This window comes from Carcharhinus amblyrhynchos, chromosome 14 (assembly GCF_965287045.1).
Source record: "Carcharhinus amblyrhynchos chromosome 14, sCarAmb.v2.hapA, whole genome shotgun sequence".
Lineage (NCBI taxonomy): Eukaryota > Metazoa > Chordata > Chondrichthyes > Carcharhiniformes > Carcharhinidae > Carcharhinus > Carcharhinus amblyrhynchos.
The window spans coordinates 67,117,510-67,135,054 of NC_137337.1; the positions used below are offsets into that span (position 1 = coordinate 67,117,510).

At 43.0% G+C, this 17,545-nt stretch overlaps 1 protein-coding gene across 1 annotated transcript in view; it reads right to left on the reverse strand.

Annotated features, from left to right (window-relative positions):
- Nucleotides 1-17,256, reverse strand: part of bub1bb (BUB1 mitotic checkpoint serine/threonine kinase Bb) — a 94,834-nt gene extending 77,578 nt beyond the window's left edge. The window contains exons 1-5 of the mRNA XM_080203033.1: nt 17,184-17,256; nt 16,858-17,024; nt 10,566-10,625; nt 8,703-8,847; nt 7,808-8,004 (exon numbers count right to left, since the gene is read on the reverse strand). Of these exons, the coding sequence (XP_080059159.1) occupies nt 7,808-8,004; nt 8,703-8,847; nt 10,566-10,625; nt 16,858-17,024; nt 17,184-17,219 (605 nt within the window). The 5' untranslated portion in view covers nt 17,220-17,256. The remainder of the gene's footprint in view (nt 1-7,807; nt 8,005-8,702; nt 8,848-10,565; nt 10,626-16,857; nt 17,025-17,183) is intronic.
- Between the last annotated feature and the right edge of the window lie 289 nt (nt 17,257-17,545).

A 17,545-nucleotide genomic window follows, 5' to 3' on the forward strand; every position in this document is an offset into this window, starting at 1 on the left:
ACTAGATGATACTCCTTTGTGTTGCCCTATTCGCCATAGATAGTCCAGAATCTGGAACAAGGAAATGAGATTAGCTAAACATAACACAGTCATCACATGGAGAAATAGTCCACATTGCTACCATGGTCAATTAAAGGCTATTTGCTGCTGTTCCCAGATTAACAACTATTTGGCTATTCAAAGGATAGAAAGAAGCAGCAGGAATTTGTTCTGTAAATTGTATTGTCTTTCAAGATAAGTCCAGACTGCGTGTCTAAAGGATGTCCTAGAACATGTGTAATTAATTAATTTTCTCCTAAAAGCACCAACTCAAGATAACATATAGTACCCAAACTAAGCAGCTAGGACATCTACTCTTGGCAGTGTGTTTAAGCTAAAGTATGTCACAGCAGAAACAAGTCCACCACCACAGTAATTTCAACCCAAGTAGCTAGTGCACTGGTTCAATTCCTACCTTTCACCCCAGTTGAGCTCACAAACGCTATTCTCAATGAATAATCCCATTCCACCCAGCCAAATTATATTAATTCAGTTCTGACCATCTACAGATCTTCTGCCTTAGCTCATGACTAAGCCAATGTACCTGGGAGTTTTCAATTACATAAAAGCTACTTCAATGTGGCAATAACATCTAGTCTCTACTTCAAGTCATGTCAAAACTTTCGCATACAAAATTCTAAACAAATTAGATTAAAAGTACAAAATCAACAGACATAAAAAAAAACCTAGTCCTAAATGAAAGTAGGAATTCACCCAGCCAATTCTTGTTATACCACAACAGACTGTTTCCATGTTTGACTTCATCAGCAGCAAAACTGATATCCAGGCAAGACGTTGGATAGACGTCACACATACCATCAAAATAAAACAATCCCAAATGTGAGATTTACCTGCCACATTCTGTACAACTGTAACTCTTTGTAGAAGGATATTGACAAATGACATAGACATAGAATAAGCATGGATTTGGCACAATTTTTATACAGATCTTATGGTCACTACAGCAGAAGAGAGAAGTGATAGTCGTTAAGGGGGAGCGGGGGGTATAAATCGGATACTCACCCGGGGACCCACCTCATTGTTCTCCGGAGCATTGAACCTGGTGGCTGTGGCTGTGGTGAGTGGCTGATTTGAATTAAAAACCGCTTTTTTCCTCTACTTCCGGTTCTCGGGGCTTGTTAGAGCGTAGTTTACTTCCGTACCGGAAGTTAGGCCAGGGGATTGTCGTTAAGGGGGAGCGGGGGGTATAAAAAAGGGGTAGCAGCATAGAGCGGGCAGCATCGGGAGCGGGCAGAGGAGTGAGTGGGAACTGAGTGAGAAGGGCTTTGGCTCGCTGGGCTTAGGTGAGGGCAGGCTTAGAGAAGGTGAGTAACAGATTTCTACCTTTGGGCACTTACAGGAGGTTGGGACATGGTAGGGAATATAGGGAGGAATGTAAGTTGCGTCCGGTGCCACATGTGGGAGTTCCTGGTGGTGTCACGTGTCCCCAAGGTACACATCTGCAGTAAATGTTTAGAACTGCAGCGATTGAGGGCCCGGGTCAGGCAACTCGAGGGGCGGCTGGAAGATGCGTTTCTAGTCAGGGAGAACGAGGAGATAATGGCTGGGAACCATGAGCAGGAGGAGGTCTCAAGGGCTGAAGAGAAGGGAGGATGGACGACTGTTAGGAGGGGAAAGAGGAAGAAGAAGAGTAGTCAGGGTCCCCCGGCCTCCCCGGAGGCCCCCCAAGGTTCGTCAACAGGGGCACAGAAAAATAGGAAGGAAGGGGAGACTGACTTAGAGGGACGGAAGGGGGCTGGTAAGGTGATAGTGGTAGGGGATGGGAGGGTCCGAGGGATTGATAGGAGGTTCTGTGGGCAGGGGCGCGACTCCAGGATGGTGGTCTGCCTCCCTGGAGCAGGGGTAAAGGATATAATGGAAAGGGTAGAGGGAATTTTGAAAGGGGAGGGGACCCAGGCAGAGGTCATAGTACACGTAGGGGAGGGGGATATAGGAAGGAGGAGTAGGGGAGAGGTCCGTAGGCAATTTAGGGAGTTGGGGGCCAAACTAAAGAGCAGGACCTCCAGGGTGGCACTGTCTGGGTTGCTGCCCAGTACGAGCAGGGCTAAGAATGACGAGATCATGCAGTTGAATACATGGTTGAGGGACTGGTGTAGGGTAGAGGGGTTTACTTATGTGGATCACTGGGAGGTGTTTAGGAGAGAAAGGCAATTGTACAGGAGGGGTGGGGAGGATTTGAACGGGAGGGGGACTAGTGTCTTAGCAGGGAGGTTAGCTGGGGTGTTCAGGAATGATTTAAACTAATGGGGGGGGGGGGGGGGGGGGGAGGTGGCTGGGAGAGAGTCGGGTGAAAGGAAAATTATAAGGGAGAAGGTGGTTCCGAGGGACACTTGTAGGTTGAACTGTGTCTGTTTCAATGCTAGGAGTGTGGCAGGGAAAACGGATGAGCTTAGGGCCTTGATGTTTGTGAGGCAGTTAGATGTGGTGGCTGTAACGGAGACGTGGTTACGGGATGGGCAGGACTGGCAGCTGAATGTTCCTGGGTACAGGTGTTTTAGGTGTGACAGAGGAGGGTTGAAGAGAGGTGGAGGGGTGGCACTGTTAGTCAAGGAAAACATCACAGTAGTGCAGAGGGAGGACGATATGCAAAAAATAGGGATTGAGTCGCTGTGGGTGGAGTTGAGGAATAAAAAGGGAGAGATCACATTGCTAGGGGTGTACTATAGGCCACCCAACAGCCCAAAGTCAGTGGAGGAAGGCATTTGCAGGGGCATTTTGGACAGGTGCAGGAAGAATAGAGTGGTTGTAGTGGGTGATTTTAATTTTCCCGGAGTGAATTGGAGGGGGCCTAGAGCTGGGGGTACGGAGGGAGAGGAGTTTGTGAAATGTGTTATGGAAGGATCGCTAGAACAGTATGTAACTAGCCCGACTAGGGGAGGGGCTATACTGGATTTAGTGTTGGGAAACGAGCCGGGGCAGGTGGGTGAGGTAGAGGTAGGCGAACATGTGGCGAACAGTGACCACAAGTCCGTCTGCTTTAGGATAAAAATGGAAAGGGACGAGTGCCGTCCGAACGGGAGTGTGCTGAACTGGGGAAAGGCGAGCTATGGCAGGATTAGGAGGGAGCTGCAGCAAACTGATTGGGAGGGACTGTTAGCTGGCAAGTCCACGGTTGGCAAGTGGGAGGCTTTTAGGGACAAAATGAAATGGTTGCAGGGGAGGTATGTTCCGGTTAAGCGAAAGGATGGGAAAGGTAGGATTAGAGAGCCGTGGATTACGGGGGATATTGAAGACTTGGTCAGGAAGAAGAGGGAGGCGTATGTTAGGTCAAAACAAATGGGTACAGAGGGTGCGCTGGAGGAATATAGAGAGAGTAGGAGGGAGCTAAAAAGGGGAATTAGAAGGGTGAAGAGAGGGCATGAGATGGCTTTGGCTGGTAGGATTAAGGAAAATCCAAAGGCATTTTATTCCTATATTAGAGGCAAGAGAGTAGTTAGAGGGAAAATTGGTCCTCTTAGGGACAAGAGTGGAGAGTTGTGTATTGAGTCGGAGGGAATGGGGGAGCTCCTGAATGAATACTTTGCGTTGGTATTCACGAAGGAGAGGGGTTCGGAATCGTGCGGTCTCTTGGAGGGAGCGGAGGTTCAGTTGCAGGATATAGTTATTACGAGAGAGGAAGTGCTAGGGCTTTTAGGTAGCGTAAGGACGGATAAAGCTCCGGGGCCTGATGGTATTTATCCCAGGCTGCTTAGGGAGGCGAAAGATGAAATTGCTGGGCCTCTGGCGCACATCTTTGTCTCTTCTTTGGACACAGGTGAGGTCCCAGAAGACTGGAGGGTAGCAAATGTGGTCCCGTTGTTCAAAAAAGGTAGTAGGGATAACCCTGGGAATTATAGGCCGGTGAGTTTGACGTCAGTGGTAGGGAAGTTAATGGAAAAAATACTTAGGGGTAGGATGTATGAGCATTTGGAGCGTTGCGATCTGATTAGGGATACGCAACATGGCTTTGTTAGAGGGAGGTCTTGCCTTACGAATCTGGTGGAATTCTTTGAGGAGGTGACAAAAACAGTTGACGATGGGAGAGCCGTTGATGTCATCTATATGGATTTCAGTAAGGCGTTTGACAAAGTCCCTCACGGTAGGCTGGTAGAAAAGGTTAAGGCGCATGGGATACGAGGCCGGGTAGCTAGGTGGATTGAGAACTGGCTGGGAAATAGGAGACAGAGGGTAGTTGTGGAGGGGACCTTGTCGGGCTGGAGGCCAGTGACCAGTGGTGTGCCGCAGGGCTCAGTACTGGGACCTCTCCTCTTTGTAGTCTACATAAATGACTTGGAAGAGGGCGTAGGTGGTGTGATCAGCAAGTTTGCTGATGACACCAAGATGGCAGGGTTGGCGGGTACGGAACTGGATTGTCAGGTGATACAACAGGATATAGATAGGTTGGTGCAGTGGGCAGATAGGTGGCAGATGGCATTTAATCCTGACAAATGCGAGCTGATGCATTTTGGACGGAATAATGCAGAGAGGAGCTATGTGATAAAAGGTAGGCCGATTAGGAGTATAGACATACAGAGGGACCTGGGAGTGCAGGTTCACAAATCCATGAAGGTTGCGTCACAAGTGGAGAACGTTGTTAGGAAGGCTTATGGGATGTTAGCCTTTATAGGAAGGGGCATAGAGTATAAAAGCTGCCGTCTAATGCTTCAGTTGTACAGAACGTTGGTTAGACCGCATTTGGAGTACTGCGTCCAGTTCTGGTCACCTTACTACCGGAAGGACGTGGAGTCTCTGGAAAGGGTGCAGAGGAGGTTTACCAGGATGTTGCCTGGCATGGGGGGACTGGGTTACGAGGAGAGATTGAAGAAACTGGGGCTATTCTCCTTGGAAAGACGGAGATTGAGAGGGGACATGATAGAAGTATATAAGATACTGAAGGGAATAGATAGAGTTAATAGTGAGAGACTGCTCCCTAGACTGGGTACGAACACGAGAGGTCATCATTTAAGGGTGAGGGGGGAGAGGTATAATTTGGAGGTGAGAAGAAGGTTCTTTACGCAGAGAGTTGTGGGGGTCTGGAATGCGCTACCGAGTAGGGTGGTGGAGGCAGGAACGTTGGACTCGTTTAAGATGCAGTTAGATAGGCACATGAGTGAAACGAGAATGGAGGGATATGGTAGGGGCTATTAAATAGGGTTAAACCTCGGGAGACACCGGAAGGGCAGGCTGTATGATTAATATTTTTTGTCTTTATTCCACAGGTGGAGGTCCACCTTGTGTCAAGCAAGGGGCATGCACACGGCGGGTCATGCGTGGGCTGCTCTTGGAAGTCCGGGAGTGGCCTAGTACTTCATGTCGGTGTGTGTGCTTGATCCTGGACCGGTAGACGGGCGCCGCAACAGCTCAGTGATTAGCACTGCTGGCTGTGCAGACACATGGATTTGGGCCTGTGTCTGTGGGAGTTTGCGCATTCTCCCTGTGGTTGCGTGGGTTTCCCCCAGGCACTCCGGTTTCCTCCCACACCCCAAAGATGTGCTCTTAGGCTAATCGGTTTTTACCAAATTGACACTATTTCTTCCCTGAATCTGACAGAGTAGGGTCCCATTCGTAGACATGCAGGGTAGAATAGGTGTAGGGTGATGCGGCGGCGCGGGCTCGTTGGGCCGAAGGGCCTGTTTCCCATGCTGGGTTGTTCTTTGTTTTTATCTAACACAATTTAAGTGAAGCCTGAATTAAAGGATTGTATCATCAAAAAACACATTTATTGAATTGACAGAGATTCCAACGCCAAGCCATTTCCAAAATTAACTTCATTTTCTTGCTCATCCTGTCCTTTAGGGAAAAACACCAACCTTTAGGAAAAAAAACTAAGGCAAATTCTGTACTTGAAAAGTTCGACCTAATGTTTAGAGAGCAAGGAGGTTCTTGAAAGTTGAATAAAGTGAACTTAAGAACTAAGATCCAGCTGCCTGACACACTACATTGAACCAAGAACAGGCAAAACCATGCCAAGTTATCTAAATGCATCCGTATTCTCGAAACACTTATCACAAACTTATATAAATATAAAAATGAACCTAGTTATATAAGCAATAGATTCAGTGGCAATTTGCATCTGACTAGGTTTTGTGCTCCTAGAATTCCATTATTTTGAACAAACACATTCAATGACCATGATCAGTCATTTATTTCAAACATTGGTTTTTTATTTTAAATTCAGGTTTTATTAGCCCTGAAATGTGATGTTCAGCATTTAGATTCAGTAATAAGATACTCAGAATAACAGGCAAGGTTCTTTGCAGGAAGTTAGGAGATAAATTGGGTGTGGATTGTGCAACAAGAAATTCTGGGCATAAAGTACATTAATTACATGAGCTGAGGAAATAGACAACATCTCAGGTCTAGCCTTGTTGAGAAGAGCCAAGAACAGTTTCTCACTACTTGACTAAAAACGTTCCCCCCACCCCTCACCTTTCAAAATTTTAAAGGGCTCTTGGTGACACCCTGCTGAACTTCTCAACCAGCCCCAATACTTCCACCACTTCCCATGCAAGTCTGATCTTTAACCTTGTCACTTTTGACTAAGATCCCAAAACACTTCAAGTAAAAAAGTGATTGACTTGTACCTTAAATTTAGAATACTGTATTCACTGTTCACGGTGTGGTGTGCTTTCTACTGGGGAAACTAAACCAAAATAATTGGGTGACCATTTCACACATTTCCTTTCAGTGTGATCTCAAACTTCTGGTTATCTCTCATTTAAATTCTCTTTCTTCCAATGTGACCATCAGTCTCCTACACTATTCCAAGATTTCATCAAGCTTATCCAGAAAAGATCCACATCTTTCAACTCAACATTTTGTGGCCCTTTTGACCAAGCAAGACCAAGTTCAACAATTTCAGATTATAACCTCAGCCCTCATTTTGTTTCCTTTTTCTCTTTTCACTTAAGTTAGCAGCTGTTCATGATTCTGCATTAATCCCTCCTTTAGACATACTTATTATTTGTTTACTTGTCTCATCATCATTTCCTTTGGCCTTGCAACATCAACCTCCTATCATTTAATCTCTTCTGTCTTCCACCCTATCACAGAACTACTTTAGTTCTTTTCTCCAATCTAGCTCTAAATATTTTCCCAGCTCTGATGAAACTCCTTCTCTCTCCACAGATACTTCCAGACATATTGAGCATCTCCTGTTTTTATGACAGAGGATTAGGTGGGTTATAAAATGTGTGCCTCAAGCAAAACATACAAACTCTACTTTTGACTGTTATGAAATTCAACAGCCAATTTGCATAAGCAAAGTTCCATAAATAGCAATGAAATAAATTGACAGATAATCTGTTTTAGTCATTTCAGTTGAAGGTTCAAGATTGCCATTGGGTAAACATCCCTACTCTTGTTCGAAATATTGCCTTGGGGTCCTTATAAAGAGGGACAAGGCTTGGATATAATTTCTCACCAAAAAAAAAAACACCTCCCAGTGCAGCGCTCCTTTGGCATTTACAGCAGTCAAAACCTAGATTTTATGCTCAAGTTTAAGAAGTAGGACTTGAATCCAAACATCAGATTCAAAATCAAGAGTGTTAGTAAATAAGCTACAATTAATGCTTAAGCATGGGAAGGAGTTAGAAAGAGTCAATTGTTGCCTACTTCTCCCCACCATGCAAAATAAAAAAAAACCTACAGATCCAAGATACGATATTCAATGTTCAATGAGATACCACTCAATCTTTTAAGCAGCAACTCCGCCCAAATAATGATCAAAAATAACAAGTCCCAAGTCCTGCTGAGACAGCACAGTTACCTCAAATGGTGCTGCAGTTTTTCAAGTGGTTCAGCCTTGAGCTGAATCCCTTCCTGCAAGACGGCTTCTGCCTTTTTGTTGCTCCCTAGAAGCTCATACCGTTCAGCCCAGGCAGTGTACAGAGCAGCGTGTGATACACCAATTCGTTTACTCTTTAAGAAGTCAAAGATTTCCAGTGGGTCAGTACAGTAGTCAACCTGGAAGGGATTGATATTTGTAAGGACCAGGGAAATTAGCAGTTTTGGAATTGAAGACCAATCCCTTTGCTATGAATGAATAACTGAACTAACTGTTTTCGTTAGATAATGCAGGCCTTCTTACAACATTCACCTGCACTGCAACAAATCAGTTCCAAACCAAGTAAACAACAGTAAAGCGAGGGTTATCAGGATTACAAGTAATATTTAGTTACGATTATTCTTATTTCAAAATGTTACCCATGATATTTTACTATCTGCCCAGTTCTTCTATTAAAAATTACGGGAGGGATTGAGTTATTATGGATGCTGCACAGTGGCTTAAGGCAAGATGCTACAATGGTTTGTGGAAGTAAGTAAGTGCCAGAATTCCCACTCCTCAAACTGAGCGAGTTGGCAATCGAATTCTGATTAATCTTCAAGGGAAAATAGCTGATTGCTATTTATTTAATACTTCCATGGGTGAAGAAAAGTCACTTAAACAAGCACTGGAAGAGCGGTGGCATTCATTCATAACTCAATACAAGTTACTGCTATCATAATGAAGTGAGAGAAATTTAAAAAGTAATTATCTAAAAAGCCAATTCAAAATCTAATTGAATCAATTAATTTAATTATTGGCTTAAAATGGGCCAGGGATGTAAAATGCACAAGACTGTAATGAGTAGCTGTCATTTATTGAACAAAAGTACACTTACAAATTTTAACCAATGACCAAGGTATCGTAGGTCATTATAATATCGCTCATCCTTTAGGAAAAGCTTCAAATCCCTCTCCAATAGAGCACAGTGATTACTATCTGTTCCACCATGTGGAAACGTCTGTTCTGTCCACTTGATATACCTTTAAACAAAAAAAAGTAGTATTTTGTCAGTGTAATAGATAAAGAACATAAGAAATAGGAGCAGGAGTAGGCCATCCAGCCCCTCGAGCCTGCCCCGCCATTCAATAAGATCATGGCTGATCTGTCGTGGCTCAGTTCCACATTCCCGCCCTCTCCCCATAACCCTTAATCCCCTCGCTCATCAAAAACCCATCAACCCGCGTCTTAAAAATATTTAGCGAGGCAGCCTCCACCACCTCAACAGGCAGAGAATTCCAGAGATTCACCACCCTTTGAGTGAAGAAGTTCCTCCTCAACTCCGTTCTAAACCGCCTCCCCTTTACCTTGAGGCTGTGCCCCCTAGTCCTACCATCCTTTCTGAGCAGGAAGAGTCTCTCCACCTCTATCCTATCCATCCCATTCATCATCTTATATGTCTCAATGAGATCTCCCCTCATTCTTCTAAACTCTAACGAGTACAAGCCTAGTTTATTCAGCCTCTCCTCATAGCTCAATCCCCTCAACTCCGGTATCAGCCTAGTAAACCTCCCCTGCACTCCCTCCAAGGCCAAAATATCCTTGCGTAAGTACGGCGACCAAAACTGCACACAGTACTCCAGCTGCGGCCTCACCAGTGCCCTATACAGCTGCAGCAAGACCTCCCTACTTTTATATTCAATTCCGCTCGCTATGAAGGCCAGCATCCCATTCGCCTTCCTGACCACCTGCTGCACCTGCAGGCTGAGTTTTTGCGACTCATGCACAAGGACCCCGAGGTCCCTCTGCACCATCGCCTGCTGCAGTTTTTCGCCACGTAAGTAATAGTCCTTCCTACCATTATTCCTACCAAAGTGGACCACCTCACACTTGCCAACATTAAATTCCATTTGCCAGTTCCTGGCCCATTCGCCCAGCCTATCTAGATCCTTCTGCAGACTCTCCACACCCTCCGTGCAATTTGCCGTTCCACCAATCTTGGTGTCATCAGCAAATTTCGACACCATATACTCGGTTCCCTCCTCCAGATCATCTATATAAATGGTTAATAGCTGAGGCCCCAGCACCGACCCCTGGGGCACTCCACTAGTCACCAACCGCCAATCCGAATAGCACCCATTAACCCCCACTCTCTGCCTCCTATTTGACAACCAATCCTCTATCCACGCTAACACCCTACCCCCAACTCCATGCCCCCTTACCTTCTGCAATAACCTCTTGTGAGGTACCTTGTCAAACACCTTCTGAAAATCAAGACAGACCACATCCACCAGCTCTCCTCTATCCACCACCCTAGACACATCCTCATAGAACTCCAATAAATTTGTCAGACAGCTTTAGGCTGTCAGCACGCAAACAGCCAACTCAGTTAACTGCACCAGTTGGTGAATCACATGTTTTTACAATGCTATGTAAAATATCTTAGCATAATATAATAATGAATTACAGAATCATATCAATCAGGAGGATACTTAGCCCAATGCACCTGTACTGACTTTGATAGAAATAATGATATTCCCCCTTTTCGTCCAGATCTCTATAATGTTTTCTCCTTTAAGTATTTATCCAATATTCCAAATTTGTTTCAATTAGTGCATTCCAATTTGCTGTACAAGAATTGTTTCCTTGGGTCACCTCTGGTTTGTTTGACAATCACTTTAAATGTGTCCTTTGGTTAATGAGTCTTCTGCCAATGGAAACAATTCATCTATCTAATCCCTGCATGATGATGTAGTCTTACCTGTCCCAGACATCCAGTGGATCATTACCAGAATAAAATCGAATTTCTGTCTCAAATGCCCTGAAACAAAAAATGAAATGACAGTAACTATGAAGAACATTGAGAGCCATCAACACGTGATGACATTCGGCCCTGCTCCTCCATTCAATTAGATCATGACTGATCTGACATGATAGTCGTCAACTCCACTTTTCCACCTTATCCCCATAATCCTAGATCCCCTTACTGATTAAAAATCTATCCATCTCAGCCTTAAACATACTTAACAACCAAGCCCCTATAGCCCTCTATGGTAAAGAATTTCACAGGTTCATTACACTCGAGAAGAAATTAATCGTCATCTCACCTTAAATGGGTGACTTCTTACTGGGATAATGTCCTCTGGTTCTAGATTCTCCCAAAAGGGGAAACAGCCTCTCAGCAACTACTCTGCCAAGTTCCCTGAGAATCCAATATGCCTCAATAAGATCACTTCTCATTTTTCTAAACTCAATGAATATAGGCCCAACCTATTCAACCTCTCATCATAACACAATTCCTCTATCGCAGGGGTCAACTTAGTGAACCTTTTCTGGATTGCCTCAAATGTCAGCATATCTTTCCTTAGATAAGGAGACCAAAACCGTGTTCCCGATGTTGTCTAATGAGTGTCTTGTATAGTTTTAGCAAGGCTTCCTTATTTTTGTACTCAATTCCCTAATATTCAACGTCTTCCCATCAAAGTGCATACCTTCACATTTTCCTGCATCATATTCCATCTGTCAAGTTGTTGCCCATTCACTTAACCTGTTTATATCCCTCTACAGACTCTATCATCCTCACCACTTGCCTTCCCATCTATTTTTGTGTCATCTGCAAATTTGGTATGATATAATATAAATTACTTGGATAGGGGAAGTGAATGTAAGTAATTGTGGCCCAAGTACTGACCCTGTGGCATGCCACTAGTTATAGGTTGCCATCCTGAAAATGCCCTTCACTCTGTTTCTATCAGTTAACCAATCCTCTATCCATGCTTACATATTACCCCAAACACTATGGCCTCTCATCTTAAGTAGCCCTTTGTACAGTACCTTATTGAGTACATTTTTGGAAATTCAAGAATATTACATCCACTGGTTCCCCTTTATCCATCCTGCTCTTTACCACCTCAAAGAATTCAAGTTGTCAGGCATGATTCCCTCTTCATGATGCCATGCTGACTCTGATTGATTATGTATTATGGGCAGAATTATCCTCACCCAGAAAATGTCATAACTGCAAGAATAATAGTGATCTACACCAGTCTCTCAGGTGCGCTCGACACCACAACGCACCCACATTCAGTCACATTTTTTGGATAGTTGGGAGTTTCGCACCAAAGTTGGATGGTAGTGGGGAGGTGGGGAGAGGGTGCCGGGCCAAGACACAAACATTGAGCCTGGCTTAAGAGAGCTCAGATGCAGTTTCACAACTTGGGGGCATCTTCATCGTAGGTAGCACAATGGTTCAAGTAGGTGACTCACCACCATCGCCACTTTCTCAGGGGTTACTGGCAAAGACAGTAAAGGCTGGATTTGCCAGCAATGCATGGATCTCAGGAATTTTAAATATCTTTTTCCATTCTAACTGCTCATATAGAACCAAGATGACATCATATAAAATACCTAAGTTTTTGCTGGTAGTCATCAAATAGAGACTGCTGGATCAGAACCAGCTTATTTAGAGGAAACAGCATAAAAAAATGGAACTGATGAGCATTTAATCAACTCTCAAATTGACATTTACTTCAACTAAAGTGAACATTTCTCCCAAGGAGTTTCTACCATAGTGTGATGTTACAGAATTTTCCAATGACTGTCGTAAAGTTTGCTGCTTTAATTTATTTAAAGGATCTTTTATACAATGGTTTGTTTCATCCTATATCCAAACATATTTGAAAAGGTCTTGCCTTGTAAAAGCATTCAATCCTCATCTAACTCTCTAATATGAATCTGCCACCAAACAAAGGGACAGAGATCATGATCAGATGGATCACTATAACCTCTGAACAAGAATTACTAAATATTTGAAAGGCAAAATACTTCAAAATGCTGGAGTTAGAAAAAAACCGTAACACAGCAATGGGTCAAATCAGTATTTGCAAATGGAAAGTGGGTATTCCAGACTCTAGATCAGAACTAAAACAAAATGATACACAAACATTAATACAAGTCAGGTAATTGTAAGTGAGGAGTTTTGAACATGGAAAACTTTAGGATCAGGTTTAAACAATGATGGAAAATGTCAACTACTGATGATAACCAGCTCTGAAGACAGAAAAAAACAATTGAACAGGAAAAATGCAGATCCACACCCGCAGGACTATATTCTGACAAGAAGCTTCCCGTTTCCATCCCAAAAATGCAAATTAGCCTTTCCCCATTTCTGAAGCAATGTTACATATTTCTTCAGATTTGATTTTGTTTATCCAGCAATTCCACTATACTGCCAAAGCTATTCTTGCTAAAAGATTCAATAAGGCAGACAAAATAAATTGGACTTGGGTTGGATGAAATAACAAACATGGACAATATTCTACTATCCATAGTGGACTGGAAATCTTGATTTACTGAGCATGGATGTGAGTATTTGACTAAAAACTTTCTTAAGGGTGACAAGGTGGCACAGTGGCTGGCACTACTGCCTCAGTGCCAGGGACCTGGGTTCAATTCTGGCCTCAGATCAATGTGAAGTTGGTACATTCTCCCCATGTCTGCGTGAATTTGCTTCGAGTGCTCTGATTTCCTCTTACAGTCCAAAGATGTGCAGGTTAGGTTGATTGGCCATGATAAATTAATCCCAGTGTCAGGGGATTAGCGGGGTAAATATGTGGGGTTTTGGGAATAGGGCCTGGGTGGGATTGTGGTTGGTGCAGATTTGATGGGCCCAATGGCCTCCTTCTGTATTGTAGGGATTCTATGAACTGGCATGCAGATTTCTTCACGAGCAACTAGAGGTCACAGTTCAAATCACAGCATGGCAAATTGTGGAACTAAATTCAAGAAATTTGGTGGTTTGTGAACTGACATCATGGAAATAACCATGAAAGCTGCCCATTGATTGTCAGGACTGAAATGAAGCACTAGTGTCTTTCTAGAAAAGGAATCCGCCAGCCCTTCTTACAATGTGAAACTAGGGAAGGACAATGAACATCATTGGCAAAACAAATGTTATATTTAAACAGTTCCTGATGCAGCCCACATCTCAAAAACATTAATAAAAACTGCCCTTCAGTAAGATTGGGTAGAAAGGCAGCATCTTGCCCAGCAGCAACACATCTCAGAGGTTTTAGATATACAGATAATGATGTTGTTCTTCCTAACAAAACTTAACCCTAACAAAATAATCATGGTAGCTGGACATTGAGATATTGATAAGTTCTCCTCCAGTGGGCAGACACCTTCAAAAGACGCTGACATGTCAAATGCTGCAAATTCTATTACTTAAGGAAATGGTTTAACAAATTTTCATTTCACTTATCACCATTTGAGACTGGAGTCTCATTACATCCACTACTGAAGGCGGACAGGGGTAAGGTTTCCATCTGTTTGTATGTTAAGGGTATGTTTGAAAACTACTGGACCGATTTGTTAGGGTCTGAGTTCAGAAATTCGAAGGTATATTGTGAGGTTCAACTAAACCCCAACTATTTGCAATTTGAGCATTAATATGAAGATAAACTGTTTTACTCGAGGTGTGATTCATTGACACGCTAGGAAACTTGTACCAAAACAAACGTTATTTAACAATAGTTTAACCATAACAAATGGATTAGCTTAACATTTACCAACTGAACAATACTTAAACCTGTCAATATATAGTTCTTAACTGCTAATCTATTCCTAGCAGTTCCAATTCAACTCCTCTTCAAAACCAGTGAACAAACCCTAGGCTTACATGCTGACAGTGCAAGAGCCACTCACACCTGTTCTGTGACAGCAGTCTCAAAAGAGACACAAAAAGACACCTCTTGCTTCTTTTAAGAGTGGGCAGAAAAATAACTTTTAAAATAAACAAAAAAGTGCACATCTTCCCTGCAAGCTTAGCTCCTTCCATTAGCACATGACTGCCACTTGTCAATCAACCTAATCCAAATCCAGCCCTACTCTGAAATCCCAAAGAACCTAGGTAAACACAAATGTATTAAATGTTTAGACAAATACACCATTAGCTAAAATCAGTTATTATTCTGCGTTCTCAACACTTAAGCCATCTGTTGGCCAAATTGCCACCATGTAAAGCCGCTGAATTTTAAACATTGCCCTTCTGAGAAATATGATAAAACCTACATTTCTTAAAGGCATCACAGATTTAAACAAAAGTCAGTACCCAGATAGGCTATGGTCTAAGGAAGAACAAATTTTGTTTTGGGAAATGTAGGAATGTAGGAATTAGAGAAATAGAAATAGGTAATTCAACCCTTCAAGCCTACTCTGCCACTCAATCAGATCATGGCTGATCTCTTCCTGGTTTTAAATCCATCTCCCTACTTGTTCCCCACACCCCTTTAACCCTTTTTTTTGAAACTCAAATATATTTACCTCCTCCTTGAAATTATTAATGATTCAGACTGCACAGCGCTATGGGGCAGCAAGTCCCATCATTATCCTCTGCAAGGAGTTACTCTTCATCTCAGTTTTAAATTTACCGCCTCTCAACCTATACCTGTGACTCCCTGTTCTAGATTGTGCCACAAGACGAAACATTTTTGGGGGGGTAGTTATCCTGTCCCTCCTGCCACATGATTCATGGTGGGCGAAGGGCAGACCATGCAAAGGTCCGTTGACCTCAGGCAGTATTTTTGATTTTGGGGTGAGCAGAAAATCTTGCCCTTGGTCTTTATCTTATCAATCCCTTTTAGTATTTTATGTACCTCGATCAGATCCCACCTCATCCTTCTAAACTCCAGGGAGTACATGCCCAAACTGTTTAATTTCTCCTCATAAATCAACTTTTTCATCCCAGATTCAATCTGGTGAACCTCCTCTGAACTGCCTCCAATGCCACCACAGACACTAGAACCAGACACAATACTCCTGATCTGGTCTCACCACCACCTTTTAAATTGCAACAGTTCTACTTTTAATACTCCAGTCCTTTTGCAATAAATGCTAACATTCCATTTGTCTTTTTTATTACATGCTGTACCTGCTTACTGACTTTCCACAATCCATGAACAAAAACACCCAGATCCATCTGCTCAGATGCATTTCAAATCTGATTTCCTTTAGATAATAATTTGCCTTTCTATTTTTCCAGCCAACTTCACACTTATCCACATTAAACTCCACCTGCCAAATTTTGGCTCATTCTCCCAGCCCATCTACGTCTGTCCGTAAAAGCTATAATATGCAGATCCAAATGCATATCCTGGAATTTTAAAGGATTTAATTTGAAAAAGTATGTTGTGGATTGTTTCATTTAGAACGTTTTGGAGTCTCTCAGTTGCTGCAGTAGAATTTGTCACAGCTGTAAAGATGTGATCAGAGTTTTCAGAGCAATGGGATGGAAGATTTGGTAACGTGGAATTTAAAGACAGGATGCACAAATGGTCCAGCTTGGCGATCTTATATTCCAACACCTTCAATCCTATAAATATATTTCAGGTAAACACTTATCCTAAAAATAATAAACTTTTTACAAAATGGATGACCAATGCAGTACTCTTAAGATACCAAAAATTGTTGAGAGGTCACTCAGGGCCCTGCCACAGTCCAATCATTCCTCAGGGCCTTGAGACTCCGGCCACGAAGCAGTTTGCTCATGATCCTGCTGCTTCTGACCACACTGCAGCCTACTTCTCATGGCACTGTTGCTCCTGACCACACTGCATCCTACGCTCCACTTTAGTCTGCAATCTTCTGACTCCCATCCCCAAATGATGCTGCTCTCTCTCCTAAAGGGGCCCCACAGAGGCTGAATAATTTCTCTCCCCAGTTCTCTGCTATGCCATCACCATCCAGCAAAGTCAGGGAGATAGTGTGATTTCCCCATTGCACACTTAATAAAGTGTTATTTTTCCAGTACTGCAGTTAGAGAGCATCAACCATGCTGGGGAATGCCTCAAGGAAGAGTTCTGTAATTACAATAACTAAGTTAACAACATGGTGGGAGTATACACTCTGTTCTCTAAACTGGTTAAGACCGTGCGCCACAAATACTCCCCTTTTTTTTATAATCACAATCATCCTAAAATCCAAACAATGCAGTGGTTTTCACCTCTCACGTCCCTCCCAATCCACCCACAAAAAAGTCAAACAGTATTACTTACAGTTTCTGCTCTTGGATACTGATCTGACTTGGGCCTTCATGCTGTGCAAGTACATCCTGAAGTGTACTCACATCCCGGCCTTGTTTCAAAGGTTGCACATTCTCTTTACTCAGCTCCCAGTCTGCCTCTGCCATTTTACCAGTAAGGCAGCCTTCACAAGCAGAACCCTGCAAACAAAGAAATGCAGTTTATTCTAACTATCATGGGAGATTAGGTAACATATGTATTTAACAATCTGAGATAGAGGGGAAAATAAAACAGAAGTCTGAGAGAGCATCAAGACATGCCAACAGCCTGTGAGGCACAGATATAATGCAATTCCACACCAACTTAGTTTTGGACATTGAAGTATTAAACTCCATTTTAATCACTGCCAAAGATGTATCCAGTTACAAAACTCATCTTCTGATTCTAGTTACAGCATCACTGGGAGAGACCATATTTAAGACCAGAACTTTCCACTTTCTGACGTGAAGTGTTTTGACAAAGCAAGTTGTTATAATCTGGAAAGTACCATTTGAGAGGATTATAGGAGCAATTCTTTTCAGTAGCAACTCAAAACACAAAGGAAATGACTATATACTTTCAAGCAAAACACAGTATAGCCTTGAGACCTGAGCAGAGAATTGGACCATTGGACACACCTTTTAAAGAGCTGGCACAGGCACCATAAGCAAAACAGCCTCAA